Consider the following 24,497-nt stretch of genomic DNA (forward strand, 5'->3'; position numbering starts at 1 on the left):
TTGGTCAAACAAGCCTTAAATTGCCTTGTGAATTTGAGATACAGCCGTGTATATCCCCCCAATAAAGCTTCCGCGATTCTCGCCTATCTGTATAGCCGTATGAATTGTCCAATCACCCTTTAAGCTTATAATAAAAAAAAAAATAGGTTTTCGTGTATAAATAGAAGAAATAGTAGTAAATTAAGGGTAAAAAATACGAATATTATATAAAATGATATGAAAAATTATTTTAAAGACATTTAATAACTTACCCGCCACAAACGTGTAGCCTTCCGCTATAGCCGTGAGTAGTTTCTTACCCACGGCTACGACAGCCGGCTACATATTTCTGGCGGGTACTTGGTGTTATGGTGTATTATGTTTCATTGATTCATAATATATGATTTTGTAATTTTTTTATCCATCATTTGCTATTATTTTATGTGTTATAATATTAATTCATATTCCAATCAAATAAACTAAATAAATTTAGACTTATTGAGTTTATTTTGTCAATCTCCTTCTCGTGAATTTACTGCAAAGAAGAAATAGACCCTATAAAGCTGCATTGTAGCCGTATGAATTGTCCAATCACCCTTTAAGCTTATAATTAAAAAAAAATTTAAGTTTTCGTGTATAAATAGAAGAAATAGTAGTAAATTAAGGGTAAAAAATACGAACATTATATAAAATGATATGAAAAATTATTGTAAAGACATTTAATAACTTACCCGCCAGTACTTAGTAGCCGTCCGATGTAGCCGTGAGTAGTTTCTTACCCACGGCTACCGCATCCGGCTACATATTTCTGGCGGGTACTGGGTTGGAAGGTGTATTATGATTCATTGATTCATAATATATGATTTTGTAATTTTTTTATCGACTATTTGCTATTATTTTATGTGTTACAATATTAATTCATATTCAATCAAATAAACTATATAAATTTAGACTTATTGAGTTTATTTTGTCAATGTCCAGTAGCGTGAATTTACTGCAAAGAGATTGCCCCCTATAAAGCTGCATTATACCCGTGAATTGTCCAATCACCCTTTAAGTTTATAATAATAATAAAAATTAGGTCTGTTTAAAAATTTTAAATCAAGAGTATTATGAAACTAGAATTTTTTTTAAAGCTAATTAAGTATTTACCCGCCTGTTAATCCTAGCCGGTCACAGTAGCCGCTGGGATCCATTTCCAGACGGCTAAGTCTAACGGCTACGATTAACAGGCGGGTAATTGTTGTATTAGCTTCAAAAAAAAACTTGTTTTATAATACGCTTCATTTAATTTTTTTTCAACTTTCTTATACATGTTTAATAACATGAAAACTTGTCCTTATTTTTTCGAACTTAAGGCATTTTAGGGTTACAAATAATGACTTAAGTTAGCAAATAATGTCATTTCCTCAGATTTAGAGTCATATTTAACTACATCTCTTACACATTTTCTTACACAAGTGTACTTGTGTAAGAAAAGTGTAAGAACTTTTACGGAAAACGATGCAAGCCTATCACCATCAATTGCAAAATGGGTAGTTTTATAAGACATTTTATATGGATGGGTAGTTTTGTAAGATAACTAACCAAAGTGGGTACTTTAAATTCCATCCCATTATTTAACCCGTATGATTAAAACGTACTAAATTGATGTGAATAAAAGTCAAAGCACGTGTTTTGATTGGATGGAGTATAATTGTCAGTTTTGGCAAAATGATGACAAGTGGGCGGCTGGAAATGATCTATGTATGTATATATATACTCCCTCCGTCCCGCCCAAGATGCTACATATTCCTTTTCGGGCCGTCCCAACGAAGATGCTACATTTCTATATTTGGCAAAAATAAGGGATTTTAAACACTTAATTAACACTAATTAAATATTTCTTTATTACATTCTCTCTCCTACTTTATCACTTTATTACATTCTCTTTCTTACTTTATCACTTCATTACTTTCTCTCTCTTACTTTATCACTTTATTATTACACACTTAAAACATTAACCTACAACTCCTTAAATCCCGTGCCGAAAAGCAAATGTAGCGTCTTGGCCGGGACGGAGGGAGTATATTGCACGTCTTAATTTAAGGAGTAATAACTTTTAAGAATTTGATTTAAGACCCCACTTTTATTTTGTTTTTGTGATGTCCAAATTTCATTTGGATTCTTAGTTAACGACGCCTTCAAATTTGCACTTCGTATTATTTGTTGGACTCCCTCATCATAAATTGTATACTACCTCCATGATATTAACTTCGTCTCACTTGAGGTGCTTTTTTTTTTTAATTATTTCACTTCAAATATCTTATTTTATTTTATGAAAAACTTAAACTCAATAAGTGAAAATATTTTAGATCTATTTCTTCTTTTTAACTCTACGCAACATCACTTAATAATTTAATTAACATTTTTCTAAATAGCCGTATCAAAAGAAGCAAGTTATTTATAATGGGATGAAGGAAGTATACATTAGTAATCTCATGCAAAGAGACTCGTCATTATCCTGGTTTTGATTTTTTTTTTTAGAATAAAAAAAATGCTCCTTCCGTTCTATTGATTTTGTCTTGTTTTTCTTTTTGGATTGTTCCATTGATATTGTCATATTTCTATTTTTAGTAATAATTTTACATTACAAATAATATGACTCCATATATTTACACATTTTTATTATACTAATTTAATTCTTCTAATAACTGTGTCCAAAAGAAATAGGACAAGCCGACTGGCACAGAAGAAGTAATTGTTAAGAAATAGACCCAAGATTTCATTGAAGAATCTTGGATTCTAATGCAATTCTTGTTTGTTTTTCACTCCCAACATACCCCACTCTCTCTCTCTCTCTTCCTATTAAGAAACCACAATAATTTGTACCAGGCCGCAGTGTTATCAAACGAGTTGATCAAAACTCATATTTTAATGAAATATTAATTTATATAATCACAAGACGTGCAAGATCCGGATTAAATGTCATATTTGTAATGATATTGGAATTTATAATTACAAACATGTTACTATGTTAGATAGGATTCAGATTCATCTTTCGATCCATCTCATATCAAGATTATTATACAAGACTCATTCTTTATAATTTTGTTGGTTCGTAATTATAAATATATAATTTAATTTGAATCTTGAGTCATCTCATAATGAAATGATCTTAAATATAACTTCTTCTTCTAGACATAATTAGGTGTCGCGGCCTTATTTAGAATGATCAAAGTGCCGTCATTCTAAATCAAGAACAAATTGTCATCATTTCACTTAACCTATAATGGGCCATTGAGGTCTAACGGGCTCCATAAATACTGCCCCTAAAGTTAGCTTTCTAACTTCGTTATCCCAACTCCAAAGACTTTATTGTATACTTCCTCCATTCCACTCCAATAGGCTCATTTCTTTTGGGCAAAAAAAAATAAGAAAACTTACTTTTTTAGTAGGAAAGTAGTAAAAAAGTAGTGTGGTCCACACCAATTAAGTACACATTTTTTACTCAAAATGGAAAACGAGCCTATTAGAGTGGGACATCTCCAAAAAAGAAAACGAGCCTATTGGAGTGGGACGGAGGGAGTACCATATTTTGTTACTACAATATTTGACATTGCTGTCTGTAATATTTCGCTTTTTAATTTCTCATTTTCGACAGATTGGTACATAACGTCTTATTCAATAATGTCACATAGTCAAATATTCAATATAGCACACGAGATTTAATGTACCACATGAATTTTCAATACCAAAATTTCAATAAAAGGGTTAATAGCCGGAAAATACACGAACTATTTTCAAATTTGCATATTGCACATCACCTTTAAAATTAGCTCCAGAATACACCACCTTTTAATTTTATTGCAAATTGCACATGCGTTGACCACCACCTTGATCGGTGTTGACGTGGCACCGGAATTTTCAGACGTGGACTCACCGGCATTCAAAACGACGTCGTTTTGAGTGAGTATAATTAAAAATAAAAAATAACAAATAAAAAAGAAAAATTCGTGAAAACCCTAATTCCTCTTCACCCCCCTCACTCCAAAACCAACGCCTCCCTCACCAGCCACCTGCTTTAGTTCACCAGCACCACTTCAATTCGTCGCCGACCGTCGCTCGCCTCCGCCCTCCTCGTCACAAGACGCGCGGACCCGGACCACCATCGAGGCCAGACATCGCCGCTGCGCTGCAATTTCCGCGCCGCCGCCGTCCTTTTCCATCTGTAAAACGCCGCTCGCTTCCGCCCTCCTCGCCACAAGACGCGCGCGCGCCGCCACCGTCCTTTTCCATCTGTAAAATGTCAACCACCTCACCGGGTTCCAGCCACCGATTTAGATTTGGGGGCTCTTGATCGGATTTTTTGAGGAATATTTGATGGAAATTTGGGGAAATTTCACTGGGAACTGAGAAATAAGCTCTGAATTTGGGGAAATTTGGGCTCTTGTCGTCAGGAAATTTCGCTGGGAACTGGGAATAGGCTCTGAACTGGGAGGTGGGCGCCGGTCTGCTGCTGTGTCGGCGTCGGAGTTGTAGGCGGGGGTAGGGTTACCGTCGTGGATCTAGAGAAAGGGGAAGGCTGGGCGACGGGTTTAATTTCTGGCCAGAAGTTTCCGATGGAGAGGCAGATGCTCGTGATTTCTTCTCATATTTTGATTTCTTTGATTTTTGTGGTGGTGGTTATGGTGGAGGTGAGGAAAAACGGTGGTTGCGGTGGTTTGTGGTGGTGGAATGGCTCGCCGGATTCTGGAATGGCTCGCCGGAAAAGCAAGGATTTTTTTTTTATTTTTTTTATTCTTCAATTTATCAAAACGACGTCGTTTTGCTCGCATGGTTTGCCAACGTGTAAAAAAATCACGTGGCTGTCCATGTCATCGTCGGTCAAACTTAAGAGTTGCCGGAATTTTCGCCGTGTGCAATTTGCAACAAAATTAAAAGGTGGTGTATTCTGAAGCTAATTTTAAAGGTGATGTGCAATATGCAAATTTGAAAATAGTTCGTGTATTTTCCGGCTATTAACCCTCAATAAAACGTTGCATACCAAATTGCCAAGAATTAAAAGGCATGACATTATGGCACGCATGTTTTAAAAAGAAATTACAATTACAACATAATCAACATTGATATATTTTTCAGCAAAATGTGTCCAATATGTACCACCAAGAGTATCTAATATCTATATTAATAGAAAAAGAGTCTAAGGCATCTTAACGCACAACTTGTGTATTACATATTTTTTCCTATTATGTATTTTATTTTAAAATTATTTTACATATTATATATTCATAAGAATATATTAATTCATTAGATATTACACTAAATCTATGTGATATATTTCTATAGCTATTGATAAGGCTTATAAATAAAATATCCATACAATAAATTATCTAATAAAAGTAATGAATTAATATATTTTTTCAAATAATAAATTATCAAATAAAATGACATTAATTACACGTACAAGTACAACGTACGTTCTTTCTGCTAGTTACTATAAAAACATCTAGTTACTATAAAAACATCGGAGATGTCGTAATTAAAAAAAAGACAAAAGGTGGAGTGGTAACAAGAACATTTTAAAATAGTCTAGAAATTCCCCCCCATAAAAAAAAAAAAAAGAAGTCTAGAAATTGTAAATTCGAAAAAAATATTGTTATTTTCAGACAATAAGAGAAAAGCACGAGGTGGGACCGTGGGAGCAATAAGTATTCTAATTTCTAAGACAAGTAGAAGAAAACCAATAATACCACCACAAGAAACTCACATCAATTGTGATTCATGCAAACACACTAACAATAACTGAAGCCAACGATCCATGATTTCTTCATGAATTCAGAAACTCTACAATACTAACAAAAAAGTAAGTGGATGGTTGTAACTTAGGGTTTCAGAAGAAGTATCAAGGACGACGACAATGAAATTGCACAAAGCTATGTACAAGTTATAGTAAGAGAACACTACATGTATCTCGTATAATAATTAAGCCAAAAGGAATCATGATGCAGTGCAGTCGGACAATATCAATAAAACATACTTTTCAACATTTAAGTTAAGCGCTTCGCCAATCCAAACAGGAACTCACTTGTGGTCTACATAAGATATTGCTGATCTTTAATCTTGCTTGCCCTCATCAACTGCAACTGGTTTTGGTGGCGGATCAGTAGTAGTAGCAGTAGCAAGGTCCTCCTTACCTGAAACCTTTTACACAGATGCCGAACTTTATTGAGCAATTCAATACTAACTGAAACAGAATCTGAAAGCAATGATGCAGTTTGCCAGTTTGGCAATGGCACCATTTAAAGAATTTAACCTAAAGAGTGGACTTATGAAGTCTTCTTACCCGGTACAGACTCACAGCTCCTAGAGATGAACTAACAATGACAGTTCTACTAAGCTTGCATAAAGAAGTGAAACATGAAACGACCTCAAGCCTCTAAAATTCAGATTTTGACAGATATTATATTTTGCCCCACATACTCCAATTGGATGTTATAATCATATATGGCACAAGTGAAAAAGTCCCCTGTATTGGGATTTTGGCAGCATGATCTCCAAGCAACTCATTTGTACCATAGTCCAAGAGGACCAAGACATAATGTCAAGTAAAAAATGACACTTTTTGTGGCTACATGAATACAATGACTGGCACATGAGGTTTCCTCGTGTTGATATAATTTATCAACCACCTAAATGAATTACTCCCTCCGTCCACGAAATGAGTACTCATATTTCCTTTTTCGTCCGTCCACGAAATGAGTACCCATTTCCCTTTTTGGCAAGTGTACCCCACACATCTCTTTAATTAATACACTCAAAAAGTGGGACCCTTAAACTATTCACACTACACTCCATACATTTCTTAAAACCCGTGCCGTCCACAAATGGGTACTCATTTCGTGGACGGAGGGAGTAGTACAATTTATAATGCAGATTCAAATATCTACTTGTTAAGTAACTGCACAGCAAATGCCAGCGAGCTAAAGCTGCATTCATTTTATTCATCATGTATACATCAGTATTAACAAAAAAACTCTAATTTAGTTTTAGTCCTCAACTCAATCCAACTAATTTTGGAACAAAATTCCATGTTCTATTTTGTGCAGCAACATAACGCAATTTCAAAACTTCGCCTAATTTTAAGAAAAAGAAAGAGTAAGCATTTGAAGTTTGAACCATTGAAGCATGAACCCTAAAATTACCTACGAGCATTAAATCACACTAACATAAATCTAACATAAATCTCGAATAAAAACGTCAAATTGTTCCCAACCCTAACAAAAGCCATCAGAAATTAACAATCAACAAAACAGTTTACTTACTGAGCCATTGGCGGCAGTTTTGGCGGCGGAGGGTCTAATAGGGCAAGCCGGCGGCGCTCTCGCCGGCTTCCGATACTCCCACCCGAACAATCCGTACACCTTCGCCTGCAACACAATTTCCGATCAAATCAAATCAATTGAGTTAATCGAAATCCGAACCTAGATTATACAATTTGAACAGACCATGATCAAATCGAAGATGACCGGCAATAAGTTGACGATTGGGACGAGAAACAACGGCAACAAACACGCCAGGCAAACCTGCAGAATCGGAGGAATTGCAATCAGAATATGGCAGTGGTAAGATGAGATCGGGAGTGATTGAGAAAAAAATCGAGACTTGCCATGTTCCCGGTGATCGGATTGACTGTCGGAATTTGCGAGTGAACTATGAGATCGTTTTAAGTTGTGTACACAACTCTCCCCCTTCAAACTTCTAATTATACCCCAGAAAAAAATTGTTATTCTTATACTACTAATGCTTTCGGGAAAAGGAAAAAAAAGGTATTATTGTTATATAATGTAGGTACATGACAATAGTGAAAATACCATTGTATACATCAATATATCAATGTTTTCACTCTACACTCTTTTTCATTGTTGCATTCATTTCCAACCAATGTACGAAAGATTACAAATTAGTGCCTATATTGTTATGATTTTATCCAAATATATATTTTCCATGATTTTTTCCCCTATGATATAGCATACTTCTTTTCTTTTTTCTTTTCCCTTTTTCTTTTTCTTTTTGAAGCAGTATCTGTATAGTGGTTGGGTTCATTCGTCTCTCTGAAACATACTTTACTCTAAATTTTATTTTTCTAATTTGGAAATATTTGAAAACCCTCAAATGTTCTTAGTAAGTCCAATCTTTCCAATCAAACGAGCCCAAAAATCTTGATTAAAATTCAGTCTTCTGATATCTTGACAAAAACACAAAACTGAAAATTAGTGTTTTAACTGCAATGATTAAAAAAATCATGTGAAAAGTCCAAAATTATGTAAATGTTGTGTTAAATCAAGCAATTTATCAAGTTTATTCACGTTTCATTGTTTGGAGTCCGGTCAATATACATAGTAGCATACAACAAGAAATATACAATAAAACATCATAAATCAGCTCCAAAACAGCCAGATTTCGACATAACTTGTGACTCAACTTGAATATAATTCCTCACACCAATGCTTATATATATTTAGATCAATGCAATTGTCTCATCATCAGGGCAATAGCAGAATTTATTTTCTTGCAGCCATCCATCCTCACAGGGCATTAGGGTTTTGAGTCACCCTTGCAGGGAACGTTGTTGCAGCGGCATACAGGCCTACCCGAAGCTTCCCAACCATTAAATCCGCGTTCAAGAACTACTATATCTTTCACTCCCAAATCTTTCGCTTCAGCAACATACTCAGCAAACCTTCGAGCACATTTGGGTCCTCGAACCTGCAAAAAGTTGGCATTCAATCCTCAGAAAGTAGGCTCTATGTCAAAATAGAAAAGGGAAAATGAGAGAGAAGTTGGGAAGAAACTGATGCATCAACTCAAGCAAACATGATTGTCTCAAGTATTAATGTTCCGAAAAGTGAAAAGTGGTGATCATGGTGGCAGAGGTTGATAAATTATACTAACATAACTTGTGTATTAATAGGTTAAAGAATTGTGGGAAAAATGAACAAAATAGCAGAATATGTATCATGGCAGTACAATACTACTTTAAGTTCTCCTTCCCAACTTCATTTCTTCATTTTTGTGACCCCAAGTATTTCTGTTCCAAATTCAAAAATACATCTGAGTTTTGTGGCTTCCCTTCTCATTTATACTCCAAAGTTCGACAACAAACTTTTTTCTTGCCACAAAATTTGTTACTTATTCAAGTGTGGGATTTCCAACTCTCCCCAATTGGTACACCATTATTACTTGAACCACATTAGCTACACTAGAACTTATAAGTAAAAACAACCAGCATCACTAGATGCAAGCCTCACTATCCCAATACCAAAAGCCAAAACCAAAGTGTTATTTTTAAAAGAACACACTCAACACTACCAAAAGAAGCTAAGCTATTTCGAAACTGCAGTTGTTGAAACAAAACCTCCTACATCGATCAATAATACAGAGGATGGTTCAGATATTATTACTAATAAAAGCCACGCCGCCTGATATGCTCTTTACTCCTTAGGAGGAATCAGCATACCCAAAAATCACTCACAGGCTTATTCCAATTGAACCGAGATTGTTCAGACAATAGCAAAGATCAATTGAGCTAGCAATTCAATATGAGTAATCTAGTCACTCCATGATTATAGCTTGAGGGAGATAATACAAACCGCTCTCTGGAGATTATACAATTAGATGAAAGAAGTAGCAACCTCAGAATTAAGTGATCAACCCACACCCACACAAACACACACAAAAAGCATCATAATTCACCAACAATCACCCAAACTAAACTTAGGAACTGAATGTGACTGTAATGCTTCTAAGTTCAATTCTTCTCCCAGCGATCGATAGAGGACATAATCTCAGTAGAACAACACATAATATGTTGACATTTTTAAATAATCCGAACACACAAAAAGGAGGAATAAATAAATACCTGGCTGAGAGCGCAGTGGAAAACGAGAGTATCCTTGCCTTTGGTAGCTTCAACGAGATTTGGTAATTTATCCAAAAACGAATCGCTCGCGTAGTGCAAGGATCCAGCTATATGGCCGTCGTAGCTCCTCTCGTCGTCCCTAAAATTAGGTTTTCAGAAAAGTAGCAAGTTTCTTTTTCCATCAGATGAAGATCGTAATGAGAAATTGATTCAGCTAGTACAAAATCATGATACGGCTATTAATGAGTAAAAACAGCGTTGACTCTGAACCTAACGTCGATGATTGCGATGTTAGGGCGGCGGATGAGCGGGAGAAGCTGAGAGCCGGTGATGTACGTGATGCTACGCGCCATCTCTTTCGCTGCCGCCTCCTCTTCCAAACCCGTCGTCGATTTTTACTTCTCTCTCGCGTGAAATTGGGCCGAAATCTGGGCTTCTTATTCGTAATAAAGCAGTATGCGGGGATTCGGAAAGGATTGAATGAGGCCCAATGATATTTAAAAATTAACATTAAAAAAAAAAAAGGAATTGAAATAAAAAAAAAATTAAAAAAATCCGACCTGCCGGATTCGAACCAGCGACCTAAGGATTTCAGCTTTCATACTACAGTCCTCCGCTCTACCAACTGAGCTAAGGTCGGTTGTTGAAATGGTTTCTCTACAAACTTATATGACAGTTGGACATATTGATTAAAAGAACTCAAATAATCCATTTACCTCGAAAAATATTGTATAACACCTATACTTTCAGATGCTTATATCCTAATCTACGGACTTGTTAATTTTTGGTGCCCATGTAATTAACTATGAATTAATGAATTATGTTTGTGAAAAAACAAGACAGATGTTAGATTAGTATAAAACTTTAAAAATACGGACATTATTATGATATTATTAATAATGAAAGATACTTTTTGAATAGTTTAGCGTTATCTAGGGGATAAGTAGAAAGTTAGGATGGATTTTTTTGGATAATTTAGCCTCTTTCAGGAAATGAAAAAATATACAAGCCCAAATGTGCAATATCTAAAAATTACAATCAAAATTGGGATCTTCATATTATATGTTACGAGTTATTTATTTGATTATATATTAGATATCTCTTATAATTCTTTTAAAAAAATGGCTAGAAGAGAATCCGCACACAAATAGGAGTAATTGAGTAATTATCCAAGCCAAATCCGATTCCGAAAAGCATAACATGGAGCTTTCCTATTATGGATACACTAGAACTGAATATTTGCAACAATAATTGATTCTATTTGCAACTTAATGATGGATAAGCATAAATATGTGCATAGAGTCTTTCAACTACATTTGATATAATATATATTTTCTTTAATAAGAAATTACTTATGTATTGTTAAAAAAAATATATGTATTTATGTACGGTATAGTGATGTAGGTAGGAAGAGGGGAAAAAATGTCCATGGTTTTATTGTGCTAATATAAAATAAGATTCTTCTGCAAATCTTCGAATGATAATATAACAATCCTCTTTCTTCTTAGAATGTTGGAAATGGAAGAAACAAACGTAGAGAAAATGAAAAAGGAGTTAAAAAAATTTATGTCTCTACATTACAAAAAATATTATTTTAGTTCACTATTTATATCACTAATAATTATCCTACTAATCTAGCAACGTTGCTAACTTATAAAAAAAATTGCAAAAAAATATATACTCAACTAAAAAAGGCCATGCTATTCCTTTCTTATATTGAGCTGCAACGTACCAAACTTCACATAGAATGATAGAATGAGGAATAATAATATATAACCATTTGAGGTTTGACAAATTTAGTGGAGAGATGGTTTCTCATCCCCAGACAGTCAAATAAAGTAGAAATTATAAGAAGTGTCCATTATTGTTCGTCTGATTAAATAAATATATCAATTGTTTCGGCAATACAGAATTATTTTATTCTATTTGACTGTTTTTTAATTATGTGGAAATTGTGTGGTGATTAAATAAGTCTTATATAAATTTCAAAACTTTTTTCCAGTCCATCAACGACACTTAAATTTTATAGAGAAGAACAAGGAATTTGGAGAAGACTCTTGAAATTTGAAAACTACTAAAAAAAGAAAAGTTAGGAATAAAGTGACTTTTTTTCATATTAATTTTTACTTATAGATTATAATCCAAACAAAATAAAACCTCCTTAAAGATGCTAAAATGAAGGAACAGAGATTAAAAATCCGACCTGCCGGATTCGAACCAGCGACCTAAGGATTTCAGCAAACAGACTACAGTCCTCCGCTCTACCAACTGAGCTAAGGTCGGATGTGGTAACTAAATTCATTTATAAATTAATAACCACATAAGTGAAAGAACATGAGAAATACACAAACAGTTTATTAATCATTGACACAGTTCAGGAGTTTAATTGGAAAAAAGAAAATGAAAGCATAATAGAAAAATAAACAACATGTGTTATTAAGCATTTTTTTTCAAGGGAACAATGCATATTTAGATACGTGTATTTTTTGAAAATTGTCAAGTTGAATATAGTCCACGTATATTATATATTAAAATTAAATTATGGCAAAGTATTTAAATCTAGGCCCGTATTAGTAACTGATAAACATGCATTTTTCTCTCTCGATATATCATATTTGATGTTTGGTTATGAAAATTTTGTGTGTTTGATGGTTTATTTGAGCATATATTGGTTTATTGCCAAGAACTTGTCACTTCTTTGTTGTTTGAACAAATTTTGAGAAATAATGAAGAGGAATTTGGAAGAATAGTCTGAAATACAAGTTGTAGATCTTCTCGATACAAGTTCATCAGCGCAAATGGATCGCAAATCGAAATTTGAACGAGGAAGATATAGCCGAAACAAAAACGTCGCACGCAGCAGTCACAAAAACGACGAGTGCCGATTTTGCACTTGAATCATGAAGAATTTCGGCGATCCGGACGGGAATCGCTGTTCCGGTCGACGAACATGCTATATTGTTCGCGTTCTTGCGAAATTTTGGGCTTTTAATAGTATTTTCGAGCTCTGTACTATATTTTGACACTCTGGCCTATAAATACCCCTCAAAAGCTTCGAGAAAAAGATCCAACTTTTATTTTCAGTTTTACAACTGCAGAATTCCAATGCTTTGTCAGAAATGAAGATTCAACGATTTCTCTACGGTTTTTCAGTTTAATGTCAATTTATTTTATTTTTACATCTGTTTTTGTTCATATGTCTATGTGTGACTAGAACGCTTTTATCCTAGGGTTTATGGAGTAGACAAATTTGGATTGCTTACTTTATTTGATTCGATTTATCAAGACTGAAATATCATTTTTATGTTCTTGTGCATGTTGTGTTTGCACTACAAAAAAACGCGTAAATAGCGACCACAATTACCGGCGGCGATTTTACCGTCGGCACGGCGGCGGCATTTCAGGCGACCCGCACTTTCGCAATCATCGGCCAATTACCGACGGCAAAATCGCCGCCGGTAATTAGCGACGGCGACGCCGCCAGTGATTTTATAATTTGTAATAAATCTTTAATTTTACACATTTACCGACGGCGATTTTGCCGTCGCTAATTAGCAACGGCAATTGCCGTCGGTAATGTGTAAAATATAGGTCACGAGTATTCCCTTCTTTTTCAGTTTTGCGCCGCACAACACAGACACCCCCCTCCCCCGTTCCCCCCTGCTGCTGCTGCTTCCGGTCTCCACCCGCCGACCGCCGCCGCCGTGTCCAGGTAACTCTCTCTCTCTCTCTCTCTCTCTCTAGATCTATCTATATATATATATAGAAAAATGATATGCTACATACCTTATGTGAGCTCCTTATATAAGCACCACTCATGTTTAGCTCTCGTTAGTGTTATCTTTTTTGTTTTAGACATTTATTTTTATTCTAATAGTATTAAAATACTTTCTGTTTTTATTCTTCTCCGTTTTGGAAGAAATCATCAGCTGTGTAGTCAGTGTACGAGTGTATCTGCAATCCGATTACCGTTTCAATGGACCTCAATCTCGCAATCCAGCTCTAACTCTGATGGGCCTCTTTCTAGGTCAGAATTTGAATAATGAAGAACATATATACAGCGCAAAAAAACTTACCACTATAATTTTAGTTGAAACCATTCAAATTCTTTCCAGATAAGCCTCTACACCGTGGAAGAATAATCCGCTTACATTATCAATGGCAATTGTTTCAGTTTGAAGTTAACCGAAACCCCACCTCTGTTTTCTGAAGGTTAGCCCCTTTTTCTTTTCTTCTATGCTAGTATTTTTGAATTCAAATGGAATTGAGTGCTGCAGATGTAGAAACTGAGCAATAGGATCACAATGCTGCACCTAAATAATGTGATGAAGGCTTTGTTCTAGTTCATAGTGGAAAACAATGTAGCTGAAGTTTGATTTATGTGTTTCTGTTTTAGGATAAAATTGTGCTCGTTTATTTCTGAAACTGGACAGTTGCTCACCATATTCTACAATGACTCAGTTGTTTTGTGAAGACCAGGAACCTTTTGCTTGCATTATATGACTGGAAATGATTATGTGAAACTTGTGTGGTATATTAACATGTTTGGGTGCATGAATGGTGTAGCTACTAAAGAAACTTTTGGATCTAGGACATCAAATTGATGGTATTGCCTTATTTTGGAAAGGATATACTTGTAAATGCAAGAAAAAGTTTATTCATGTAGGTAGTGCTGGTGCATCTTGATTCAAGATGATGGGGGTGAGGAAGTAGAGTGTTATACTGTAATTTATCGGCACAATTTTGCTGCTCAACACATTCAAACAGGATAGTGGCAACCGAAGATTAGTAACCTTTTCACATTTCTAGAATAGTTGAGAGCTCATTGCTTGTGGTTGAAATACAACCCGCCCTTGTTGTTTAAATTTGTTCTAATCATTCTTGATGATAAGTAGCTCCAACTGACTTTTAGTATCATTTACTTTCTGGCATCAAAGAATGAAATGCACCCCTTTTGGAGATGTTTACTCTCTCTCTCTCTCTCTTGTTTTATATATGTTTCTTTCTACGTCAGTAACCTCATTGATCATTGTTGCGTGTGTTTAAGAGTTAAGTGTAATGTCTTGAATCATCATAGTTGTTAATCCTTTTTTTTTTTCCTGATTAAATTGGCGGTTGTTTCAGAGTCTGGAAAGCACCATTCATCTTTCTTGAAGATGGACGTCAATGCCATCACTTCTGGCCTATACACAGACCACTCGTTGAGAGGTTCGGACGTTGTGAATGTAGAAAAGAAGAATGCGAATGAAGATGATCGCAACACTCTCTTTGTCAACTACGGTTATTCCCTTGCAACCTTTATGTTTTTTGAGAATAATTAGTTTCCTATTCCTTACAACTCGTCTCTTTCATTCTCGTCTTTGTGGTTTGAGTGCACTATCTTAGAATCAATGTACTTACTCTGCAGCTGCAATAGCCTGGCATGAAATGAGAAGAGCTTGGAGAGGTGATCGATCTAGTGCTTCCCCAAAAAAGCCTAGGGAGCCAACGAGGCACTGGTATGTAATGTTCTTAGTCGTATCTCTTCTCTTATCCTACCGCTTAATGAAGGCCTATTACACAAACTGGGAACGATCCAAAACAAACTTGAGATTTTTGTAACCTCATATTGGAAGTTGGTGGTCTTGTAGCTCGAACACGTCCATGGAGGGGCGTTTTGATGAACCAGTTCCTTTATCTGTAAGTTCTTCAACCATTTCTTTTCTTTCATATTAGGCTTTTGAGTTTGGTACCGTTGTCACAACTGCTTTATACACGAACAGAAGATGGTCGCGTTCTTGGTTGCAGTGTGGGAAGAAGACTAATATGCGACTCTTTATGACCAAAACCACGTCTGCCTTTCTTGTTGCTTTCGTCTTAACTAGTGCGAGTTTTGCTAGTCGATGATCTTGGAACTGAATCTTGCAGTTCTTGGTGTAGTAGGAGTTTCAAAAATGGAGATATTGGTTTTCTTGTTTGCAATTCTTTTCCAAGATTGATTGCGGTGTTGAATGCTTCATTGACTTTTCAAAAATTATAGATATTCTATATGTCTACTGAAATATCCACGTAAATTTAAGTTAGACGATGATGATGATGATGATGATTTTGTGTTCTATTTGTAAAAAAAATATCGATTGGTAGGTCAGAGTCAACTGCAACTTCTATTTTTTGTGGGCTGTTATAAAACTCATAGCATTGAAAAAATTAATCTCAATTTAATTAATTAAACATCACCTAATTTTGTCATCATTAGAAAAATACGATAAAAAAGAAGAAGATTGATATGAAATTCAAGTTTATTTTCTAGGTTTCATCTCTGCATAATTAATTTTAATTCCAAAGATTTTAGCAAAATTAAACTTCAGTTAAATATATATGAAGGATATAATAGGAAATTTTTTTGTAAAACAAGGCCCTTTTATAATAGGTATAAATAAATTGTGTTATGTGTTGTTCAAAGGGCATATTTCTCTCTTGATCTCACTCACACATCCCTTCGCATTCAATTACAAAATTTCCAGTGATATTTTGTAAATATGTATAATGATATTCCAGTCCATAAAAGAAAAAAACATTATGATAAATATGTGTATTCATACCCAGATCTCCCCTCCTATATATTACAAACTTAAATTCTGTTCCAAATATAATAAAGTGCAAACCATTTTCACGTGTAATAGACATATGATTGGTTGATCTGCTTGCACTCCTCAGAAGTTGTAGATAGACAAAAATGAAAGTGGAAAAGTAATGTTTTAAACTCAGATATAATGTTATACTGAATTTGACGACAACAGACAACAGGTGAAGAAAAAAGTAAACCATCTCTTGAAACAAATACTTCACCCTCCAATTTTCCTCAAATTTATGGTATAGTATATGTTTTATCCAACTCAAGCTTTAGGCTTGAGTATCTTGACAGTTTCCCAGGTGAAATCAGCATCATCACGCCCAAAATGACCATAAGCAGCCGTCTTCTGATACCTGTGGTTGCCTCCTCTCTTCAAGTCGAGGTTGATCGCGATCATCCCCGGCCTGAAGTCGAAGCTCTCCTTGATCAGCCCAAGGATATCCTTGTCTGGAATCTTACCAGTCTTGTACGTATCAACGAACACCGACAGTGGCTCCGCAACACCTATAGCATAAGACACCTGCACAATGCAACGCCGAGCCAGCCCCGAAGCCACCACGCTCTTTGCTGCCTGCCTAACAATGTACGCCCCGCTCCTATCCACCTTAGTGGGGTCCTTCCCAGAGAAAGCGCCTCCACCGTGAGCGCCCCAACCACCGTAGGTGTCAATGATGATCTTCCTACCGGTCAGGCCAGCATCCCCGTGTGGGCCGCCAATCACAAACCGGCCAGACGGGTTGAGGTGGAAGATGGTTTTGTCGTCAAGGTATTGTGCAGGGATCACCGGCTTGATCACATGCTCCTTCAAGTCCTTAGCAATCTCCTCGTTGGTAACAGTCTCGTCGTGCTGAGTTGAGATGAGGACGGTGTGGACCCTAATCGGAACCATGGCACCACCGTCGTTCTTGTACTCAACGGTGACTTGTGTCTTGCCATCGGGTCTCAGCCAGGGGCAGGTCTTGTTCTTCCTCACCTCGGTGAGCTTGGCTCCGAGCTTGGTTGCGAGGACATGAGTGAGGGGCATGAGCTCGGGCGTCTCATCAGTGGCGTAGCCGAACATGTGGCCCTGATCTCCAGCTCCGATCTCCTCGGGCTTCTTGGTGAGGTGGCCGTGGACGCCCTGAGCAATGTCGGGGCTCTGCTGCTCGATGTTCACCAGGACCTTGCAGTTGTCAGCGTCGAGGCCAACATCCGGTGAGGTGAAACCGATGCCCCTGCAAGTGTCGCGGACGATCTTTTCGTAGTCCACTTGGGCTTTGGTTGTGATCTCGCCAAAGACCATCACCATGTTCGTCTTTGTGCAGGTCTCGCATGCTACTTTGCTCTCTGGATCCTGCTCCAGACAAGCATCGAGAATGGCGTCGGAGACTTGGTCGCAGAGCTTGTCGGGGTGCCCTTCGTTCACAGATTCTGAGGTGAAGAGAAAGGTGTCCATGTTCTACCTGAAAGAAGCATTTGGTAAGATATCTTACTTCATATGTATTTAATAAAATCGGATAACAAATTGAAAAGAAAATTCCCGATTTTGAGTATTATGCTTATTCCTATTGAAGCATACCAACTGCATATGGAAGCTCCTAATTCTAGTAAGCAAGGAAACGAGTTTTGTAGGTAACAAACAATAATTTCATTCAATTTCCATAAAAACGAAAACGCACAGGTACAATCTGGTAAAATTATACTAGAACGAAGAAACATCTTATCCAAGTGATCCACAAACAAAAACATATACCAAAAGTAAAAAATAAAAATTTGCGACTACTTCTAGAGCAAGATGCAATATAGATCTACAGTCCGTTGCGATCTCCTATACGCAAATAATCCATCAAACCGCAAAATTCCAGTAGATCATCAACTGAAAACCCGAGATTTATTCCTAGTACTGAATGTTCAACAAGATCTGGATATCATGAGCAAGATGAACGCAGATGAGACTCTTCAAACTAACGAATTAAACCTAGCACCACCACATTTGTTCCTGATCAACAGAATCCTCCGATTCAATTCAAAACAGTAGATTCACGATTCGTACACAATAAACCTATCATCTTAGCTAGGAAATGTTACAGATCTAAGAAAGAGAATCAATGCAACATTCAGCAGATCCGATCAATGAAATACGGGCGCATAAATTCGGCGGTGCTTACCTGATTTGAAGAGCGCAGAGATACGAAAGATCAGAGCGTGGAGGGAGGAGGAAGTTACGAGCAGAATCGTTGAAAGTGGAATGAAATATTATGGAGGGAAGCGAAGCGTATATATAGTTATATAGGCGGATCCGGATGACTCTCTCTCTCTAACTCTTATGCGGGGCCCATCTACCGACTCGTTTTGTGGGACCCAGTTGTGTGGCATCGGGGCGCCAGCTGGCAGATCAACGTTGTGAGTGAGATTACGGTTTACTAACTTTTCAGCGCAGTAGGTGAAACTCTTGTTGCAGTGGAGGACTTGTACGTGCTGCTGCGGGATATGTACCTGAGTTGGTAAGATTCATTCTCGTCAACGGTAGGAAAATTCATTAAACATTCCATTCACGCCTCATACTTTCGTTTTCTTTGAAGTCTGCTAAATTAACACGTAAAAAAGGAGACAATATTGGTAGGAAAATTACAAGTTGAAGTAAACATTCAACCCGCAACTCATTTCATTTTTTTTTTGTAGTAATAATACTAATAAATAAAAATTATACACATAAAGAGACGGGTTAAAATTCGTCTGGCAAATTATAATTTGAATCCAAATTCTTTAAAACACCAATAAAATTATAATTATGTTATTTTTTTTCTAATTCACCAGTAGAAGTCATGTTGTACCAAGTAAAAGAAGCATGTGAATAAAAACTGAGTTTACTCAAATTATATTTATGAATATATTATGGTGAATTTTTTGTCGGTCACACAAAAGAAAAGAAAAAGTATATCTAAAATTGCGGTGATGGGCCTGCAGTTCAATTATTGACTTTAATTATAGATCTTAAACTGTAAAGTTGCACATGCTATATCTATTCTTTCACATTTCCTTTAGAATCAGGAAAGTTCATAGTATTAATTACTATACGATGACAAGTTGACATGTGATCTCACGAATACCACATAATTATAATTTGTAAGTTTTTTTTATTATTTAAAAAGAAAGATTAAAAGAATATTGGTGGACATTCTAACATACGAGATCACGCACTAGACCCACCAAGAAACAAATCCCAATTTAATTAGTTTTAGCACGAATCGTGTTTTCCTTGATTTAGTGGCGAGTGGGTTGGTAGAAGTCATTATACAACTTATACTAAATAAAACTACTTCATGTGTCATCTTACGTATGAATGAATACATTTTACCAACTCTTAAGACTAATTATTGCAATTATAATTCGTGGCTGTGTGATGAGTAGGTTGACTCGTGCTTAATTTGACAAGCATGGAACACGTGATCACAAAGTGATATGATGTATGCGCAAAATATAGTGCAAATGGGTAAAAATATATTACTTATCATATTACCTATTAAAGTTATGTTTCTGGATCCAAATATGTGTTATGTTTCAACTAGATACAATGATTTGACGGAATTAATGTAAGAGTATGATAAAATTATAAATGCCCATAGTCAATAATATATATGTATATGCATGTTCTTATAGATATTGGTAGACCTATGATATTCCTACTTATTTTAAATTCTAAGTATACTTCGATGATTTATCTATATATACAACTATTAGATTTCATTTATTTTGACATAAGACGAGAATACTTAAGTATCTAATGTTTCTTAAAATTCTGAAAAAATATATGTGTTATTAAATTCATAATTTATATGCGTGTCACCCATACCATTCATCTATATAGCAGTATTTATATAAGCTAAAAGTATGGATTAAAAATGAAAATTAAATGAAAATACTACTATAAAACATTAAAACATAAAGTATGTTTCAATGGCAAACATATTGGGTCTTCTTTCTTTCACTTTATATTGTAAATAAATTTTTCCTTAATCCTATACTCATGACTAATCGCATAATTTTGTTTGTTTTTTTTAGGGGGGGGGGGGGGGGGGGGTGTTTGACTATATAAATTCAATATTAAAATTTTATCAGCCAATTTATTTTAGATTGTATATACACGTAATAATTTGCTCTCAATTAGAATGGGCCAACCCAGCCCATGGACTGTTTCAAAGATCCTATTTCTGCTTGTCCTGTTTTTTAAGCCCAATAAGTTTGTACAGGCCCAATCAAGATAGCATAGAGAAGCCCAAATGACTATAGCCCGCCAAATGAGAGGCCCAAATAATTATAGCCCGCCAAATGTACAAAGGAGAAAAAAGCTTCTTGTCTTTTTTGGCCAAGTATAAACCACGTACATTATTGACGAAACTTGTGTGCGGACATCCATAAATTTTAATTAATAGTTAATTAGAAATTAGATAGTGATTAATTAGGATTTATCGATTCATAATCTTCGTCAATTCATAATTAGCTAGAATTTAGTAAATACTAGAAATTTACAATTATAACATTTGTTAAATTCTAATTAGGATTAGTAGTCCATAAAAAAATATGGATCCAAGCAATGCAAACTTTAGTACCGAATTATGATGTTCAAACTCCATTGCCATATATGTTTCAACTCAAAATAAAAATAGGAATAGTTATATAATTAAAGTTAAAATACTAAGCATTGTTATATCAAAAATGTCAACTTGCAACCGACCCCCCAAAATTTTCAAACGCTTGCATTATTATAAATTTATAACCTTCATAATTTCCTCATGGTGCAAGTCAATTCAAACAAAGACTATTGTCGTTAATTATTTCAAGCTTTTAGGTGAATTCTCATTTGAAATAGTTAAGGCCTCAAAATTATGCTGATTCACCACCTTCTATAAAATATAGTGTGGATAAGAGATACTCGCATATCTAAAGGAAAAGTATTTGTTAAATCCGCATAGATTAATTTCAAAGTCAAAAGGAATTGAATTATTATGGCCATATGGATATTATTAATTTATTATCACATTGGTTATTTTAAATCGCCAATTGCATCGATCTATTGGATCGTATTTTTAATTCCTACATTTTATTTTTTCTATATTAAAATTGAAGAATCTATTCTGTTATGCCCGACTCGACATAATATTTTAGTTACGAAGTTGTTGTCTAACCTATATATTAAATAATATTGGGCCAATATAATAATTACCATGCATTAAAATGCATACATCTTGCAGCCACATACAGTTAAGTCCGTAAAAAATTAAAATCGGAGAATTTATTACTGTTTGATGGAATTCTCGTTATTTTTCTTGCATAATAATTAGGCTGATTTTAATATTATACAAAAAATATCTTTTAACTTGTTATTAAATAAATATTACACTCTAAGAACTCTTTAACACTTTCCATTTCAATTTCGTGTTTATTTTGTTAGATAAATTTAGCTCACAGAAAGTAATTTTCTTAGGGGGGTGTATTCGTTGTGGAATTTGATGGATTTCTATGGATTTTAAAAGTCTGGGTGTATTCGTTCAAGACTTTTAAAAGTCTGTAGAAATCTGGGTGTATTCGTTCAAGACTTTTAAAAGTCCATATAAATCTGGGTGTATTCGTTCAAGACTGTTTAAAATCCATACAAATCTAGGTGTATTCGTTATTCCATTGACTTAAAATCTGGAATGACTTTCATGGATTTCATCCAAAAAATACACACGACGAAATCCGGCCAAGAACCACGAGAATTGAAATCCATGAAGTTTTAAGCGAGCGCTGAGTTCCAGCGCCCGCGGCCAAGAAGCCAGCGAGCGCTGGAACTCAGCAATCGTTGAGTGTCCAGCGAGCGCTGGGTGTGCGTGGGACATGATCAAAAGCTCCAATGATATAGAAATAATAAAGCCTTCATAAGAACAAATCAAGATAAGCATTGCTCTGACATCAAGACATGCAAGGCGGCCGCCAACGCCGTCGCCATCCCCGTCGTCGACCTCTCGGAATCCGGCGCCAAAACCGTCATCGCGGACGCCTGCAGAGACCTCGGCTCTTCAAGGTGATCAACCACAGAATCTCCATGGATTTTCTGGCCGAAATGGAGGCGGAGGCCATGAAATTCTTCAAACTGGCGCCGCAGGAGAAGGCGCAATTCGGGCCCCCGAACCCTTCGGCTACGGCAGCAAGGTCATCGGCCCCAACGGCGACGTCGGGTGGGTCGAGTACCTCCTCTTCTCCACCAACCCCGACCTCATCTCCCGCAACCCAAACTTCGCCGCGCCGGGGATCTCCCAAACATTATGGTAATTAATTAACTAATCAATCAATGAATGCGCATGATAATGAATCGATTAACTGCATGGGCGATTTAATTGGGGGGAAATTGGATGGGATCGGATTGCAGGGAGATGGTGAGCGAGTACGTATCGGCGGTGCGAGAGATGGCGTACTCGGTGCTGGAGATGGAGGCGCGGGAGGCGCTGAGCCGGCTGATCAGCGACGAGAGGAGCGACTCGTGCTTCCGCGTGAACCACTACCCAGCCTGCCCGGAGCTGCAAATCTGCGACGCCGACGCCACGTGGCTCTCTGTCCCACCCGATCACACCACGTTTTTCTTCATCGTTGGGGATTCGTTGCAGGTATGTAAACTTCCATTTTAATCTCACCTCGATTAATTAATTAATTATGGATTGAATTTTTGAATTGTTTGAACGAATGAATGGATTGAAGGTGATGACTAACGGGAGGTTCCGGAGCGTGAAGCACAGGGTGTTGGCGGCCCCATTCAAGTTCCATCCGACAAGTGCGCGAGCTCCTTCCTATTCATCTGTTTTTTCTTTTGTTTTGATTGCTAAAGTTATTTTTGCCTCTTTTTTATTGCTTTGCAGCTGGCTATCGTTTAGAGAAGAGAGAGACACCTTTTGTTTCATCTGTTTTTATTACTATTGTGAAGTACCACACTTCCAGCGCTCGCTGGAACTCAGCGTTCGCTGGGTTTCCAGCGGGTGCTGGGACTCCGCGGGCGCTGGGCCTTTTCTAGCGGGCGCTGGTTTCATTGAATTCAATTCCAAAATTATCCCGTAAAGTCTTCGAAAATCAGTGAAAATCGGGGTGAAATCCAACCACGAATTCTTTGAAAGTCGTCTGGAATCTATGTGAATTCCATGGAATTTAAATTCCATGGACTTTTTAAAGTCTGTGGAAATCCACAACGAATACACCCACCTTAGTCTTTTATTAAATGAAACCTAATCTGGTGCCAACTTTGTTGACATTCATTTTAATGCATGTGGTTTTCTTGTCGAAATTTCTTTCTAGCGTCTACAAAGTAAGAGTCATATTTATTACACAAATTAAATCTCCACCAGAAAACTTCGGTTGACTTGTTATAAAATACTAATTTATATACATCACATAAGAAGCTAGACTTAATTGATCTAGATCTTATTGTTTAACTAGTTTCATCACATTTGTTACACTTGGGCCATTTCCCATGAAGAAAATTTCGAGTAAAGCTCAATTTAATTATCTCCCCTTTTATTATAAGTCCCAAATAATTTTCCAAAGATGAGTAGTGTCATAGCTAGTGTCTCATTATCATATCGAAGATACCAAAATTAATATGGTACTAATCTGTCATTATTGAAAAAGTACGTAAAATATTTTTGAAATATCAGATTGAGCTAGAAAATGAATCTCGATTGAAATAATATAATATTAATTAGTTTCTATAAACATTGCAATCATGGTAATATAGTAATTTAGAATTGCAATATCTTGTCCATTCATTTATTAAGTTAATTACAATATGCTAGCTAAACTAATTATATACTGTGTTCAAATTCATATATTATCTTCTTTGAAATTCTCTGTATCTTGCTTACTTTTGTAATTATTTTGTACTTTATTTATTCTCTCAAACATCATTTAATTTGTTGGCCCATGAAGGAATTCTGCATTTTCTTGTAGGAATGAAACTCTTTTGAGTAGTACTCTTCTCTTTATTTCTCTTGACTTGAC

The 24,497-nt window shown here is 36.0% G+C and overlaps 4 protein-coding genes, 2 non-coding genes and 1 pseudogene across 8 annotated transcripts; 2 read left to right on the plus strand and 5 right to left on the minus strand.

Annotated features, from left to right (window-relative positions):
• Positions 1 to 5,760: 5,760 nt before the first annotated feature.
• LOC131020509 (uncharacterized) lies at positions 5,761 to 7,816 on the minus strand. Its single transcript, XM_057949359.1, has 4 exons — positions 7,628 to 7,816; positions 7,467 to 7,544; positions 7,284 to 7,388; positions 5,761 to 6,162 (listed from the first exon to the last, which is right to left on the minus strand). The coding sequence occupies exons 1-4, from the start codon at positions 7,628 to 7,630 to the stop codon at positions 6,076 to 6,078; spliced, it is 273 nt and encodes a 90-aa protein (XP_057805342.1). The 5' UTR covers positions 7,631 to 7,816; the 3' UTR covers positions 5,761 to 6,075.
• A 480-nt stretch (positions 7,817 to 8,296) lies between these two features.
• Positions 8,297 to 10,531, minus strand: LOC131020508 (dual specificity phosphatase Cdc25). The gene is made up of 3 exons (XM_057949358.1): positions 10,151 to 10,531; positions 9,881 to 10,019; positions 8,297 to 8,727 (listed from the first exon to the last, which is right to left on the minus strand). Exons 1-3 carry the CDS (start codon positions 10,231 to 10,233, stop codon positions 8,557 to 8,559), a joined length of 393 nt encoding a protein of 130 aa, XP_057805341.1. The 5' UTR covers positions 10,234 to 10,531; the 3' UTR covers positions 8,297 to 8,556.
• On the minus strand, positions 10,435 to 10,520 carry TRNAY-GUA (transfer RNA tyrosine (anticodon GUA)). The gene is given in 2 exon segments: positions 10,435 to 10,470; positions 10,484 to 10,520. It is a non-coding gene; the product is annotated as a tRNA-Tyr (tRNA).
• Positions 10,532 to 12,077: 1,546 nt separating the features above from the next.
• TRNAY-GUA (transfer RNA tyrosine (anticodon GUA)) lies at positions 12,078 to 12,163 on the minus strand. The gene is given in 2 exon segments: positions 12,078 to 12,113; positions 12,127 to 12,163. It is a non-coding gene; the product is annotated as a tRNA-Tyr (tRNA).
• Positions 12,164 to 13,752: 1,589 nt separating this feature from the next.
• LOC131020511 (uncharacterized) lies at positions 13,753 to 15,921 on the plus strand. Of its 3 annotated transcripts, none has more exons than XM_057949362.1 (6): positions 13,753 to 13,907; positions 13,996 to 14,092; positions 15,005 to 15,160; positions 15,288 to 15,378; positions 15,511 to 15,559; positions 15,643 to 15,921. In XM_057949362.1, exons 3-6 carry the CDS (start codon positions 15,037 to 15,039, stop codon positions 15,682 to 15,684), a joined length of 306 nt encoding a protein of 101 aa, XP_057805345.1. In that variant the 5' UTR covers positions 13,753 to 13,907; positions 13,996 to 14,092; positions 15,005 to 15,036; the 3' UTR covers positions 15,685 to 15,921. The 3 variants fall into 3 exon arrangements, with proteins under 3 accessions (XP_057805345.1, XP_057805346.1, XP_057805344.1); XM_057949363.1 differs by having other exon boundaries at positions 15,646 to 15,921; XM_057949361.1 differs by lacking the exon at positions 15,511 to 15,559 and having other exon boundaries at positions 15,596 to 15,921.
• A 675-nt stretch (positions 15,922 to 16,596) lies between these two features.
• On the minus strand, positions 16,597 to 18,797 carry LOC131020510 (S-adenosylmethionine synthase 3). The gene is made up of 2 exons (XM_057949360.1): positions 18,641 to 18,797; positions 16,597 to 17,935 (listed from the first exon to the last, which is right to left on the minus strand). Exon 2 carries the CDS (start codon positions 17,926 to 17,928, stop codon positions 16,756 to 16,758), a length of 1,173 nt encoding a protein of 390 aa, XP_057805343.1. The 5' UTR covers positions 17,929 to 17,935; positions 18,641 to 18,797; the 3' UTR covers positions 16,597 to 16,755.
• Positions 18,798 to 19,961: 1,164 nt separating this feature from the next.
• LOC131023610 (gibberellin 2-beta-dioxygenase-like) lies at positions 19,962 to 23,562 on the plus strand (annotated as a pseudogene).
• Positions 23,563 to 24,497: the final 935 nt, after the last annotated feature.

The sequence above is a fragment of the Salvia miltiorrhiza genome, chromosome 4 (genome assembly GCF_028751815.1).
Source record: "Salvia miltiorrhiza cultivar Shanhuang (shh) chromosome 4, IMPLAD_Smil_shh, whole genome shotgun sequence".
In the NCBI taxonomy this organism is placed as follows: domain Eukaryota; kingdom Viridiplantae; phylum Streptophyta; class Magnoliopsida; order Lamiales; family Lamiaceae; genus Salvia; species Salvia miltiorrhiza.

Bases quoted from the DNA above. Each gene is read 5' to 3' on its own strand.
- LOC131020509 (XM_057949359.1), bottom strand. The intron at 7,389-7,466 runs GTCTGTTCAAAT...ATTGTGTTGCAG, and splicing joins TCATCTTCGATTTGATCATG to GCGAAGGTGTACGGATTGTT. The intron at 6,163-7,283 runs GTAAGTAAACTG...TCTGTGTAAAAG, and splicing joins AAACTGCCGCCAATGGCTCA to GTTTCAGGTAAGGAGGACCT.
- LOC131020508 (XM_057949358.1), bottom strand. From the start codon at position 10,233: ATGGCGCGTAGCATCACGTACATCACCGGCTCTCAGCTTCTCCCGCTC. The intron at 10,020-10,150 runs GTTCAGAGTCAA...ACCTAATTTTAG, and splicing joins ATCGCAATCATCGACGTTAG to GGACGACGAGAGGAGCTACG. The intron at 8,728-9,880 runs GTATTTATTTAT...AACTTTTTGCAG, and splicing joins TCCACTGCGCTCTCAGCCAG to GTTCGAGGACCCAAATGTGC.
- LOC131020511 (XM_057949361.1), top strand. From the start codon at position 15,037: ATGGACGTCAATGCCATCACTTCTGGCCTATACACAGACCACTCGTTG. The intron at 15,161-15,287 runs GTTATTCCCTTG...CTTACTCTGCAG, and splicing joins CACTCTCTTTGTCAACTACG to CTGCAATAGCCTGGCATGAA. The intron at 15,379-15,595 runs GTATGTAATGTT...CTTTCATATTAG, and splicing joins AGGGAGCCAACGAGGCACTG to GCTTTTGAGTTTGGTACCGT.
- LOC131020510 (XM_057949360.1), bottom strand. From the start codon at position 17,928: ATGGACACCTTTCTCTTCACCTCAGAATCTGTGAACGAAGGGCACCCC.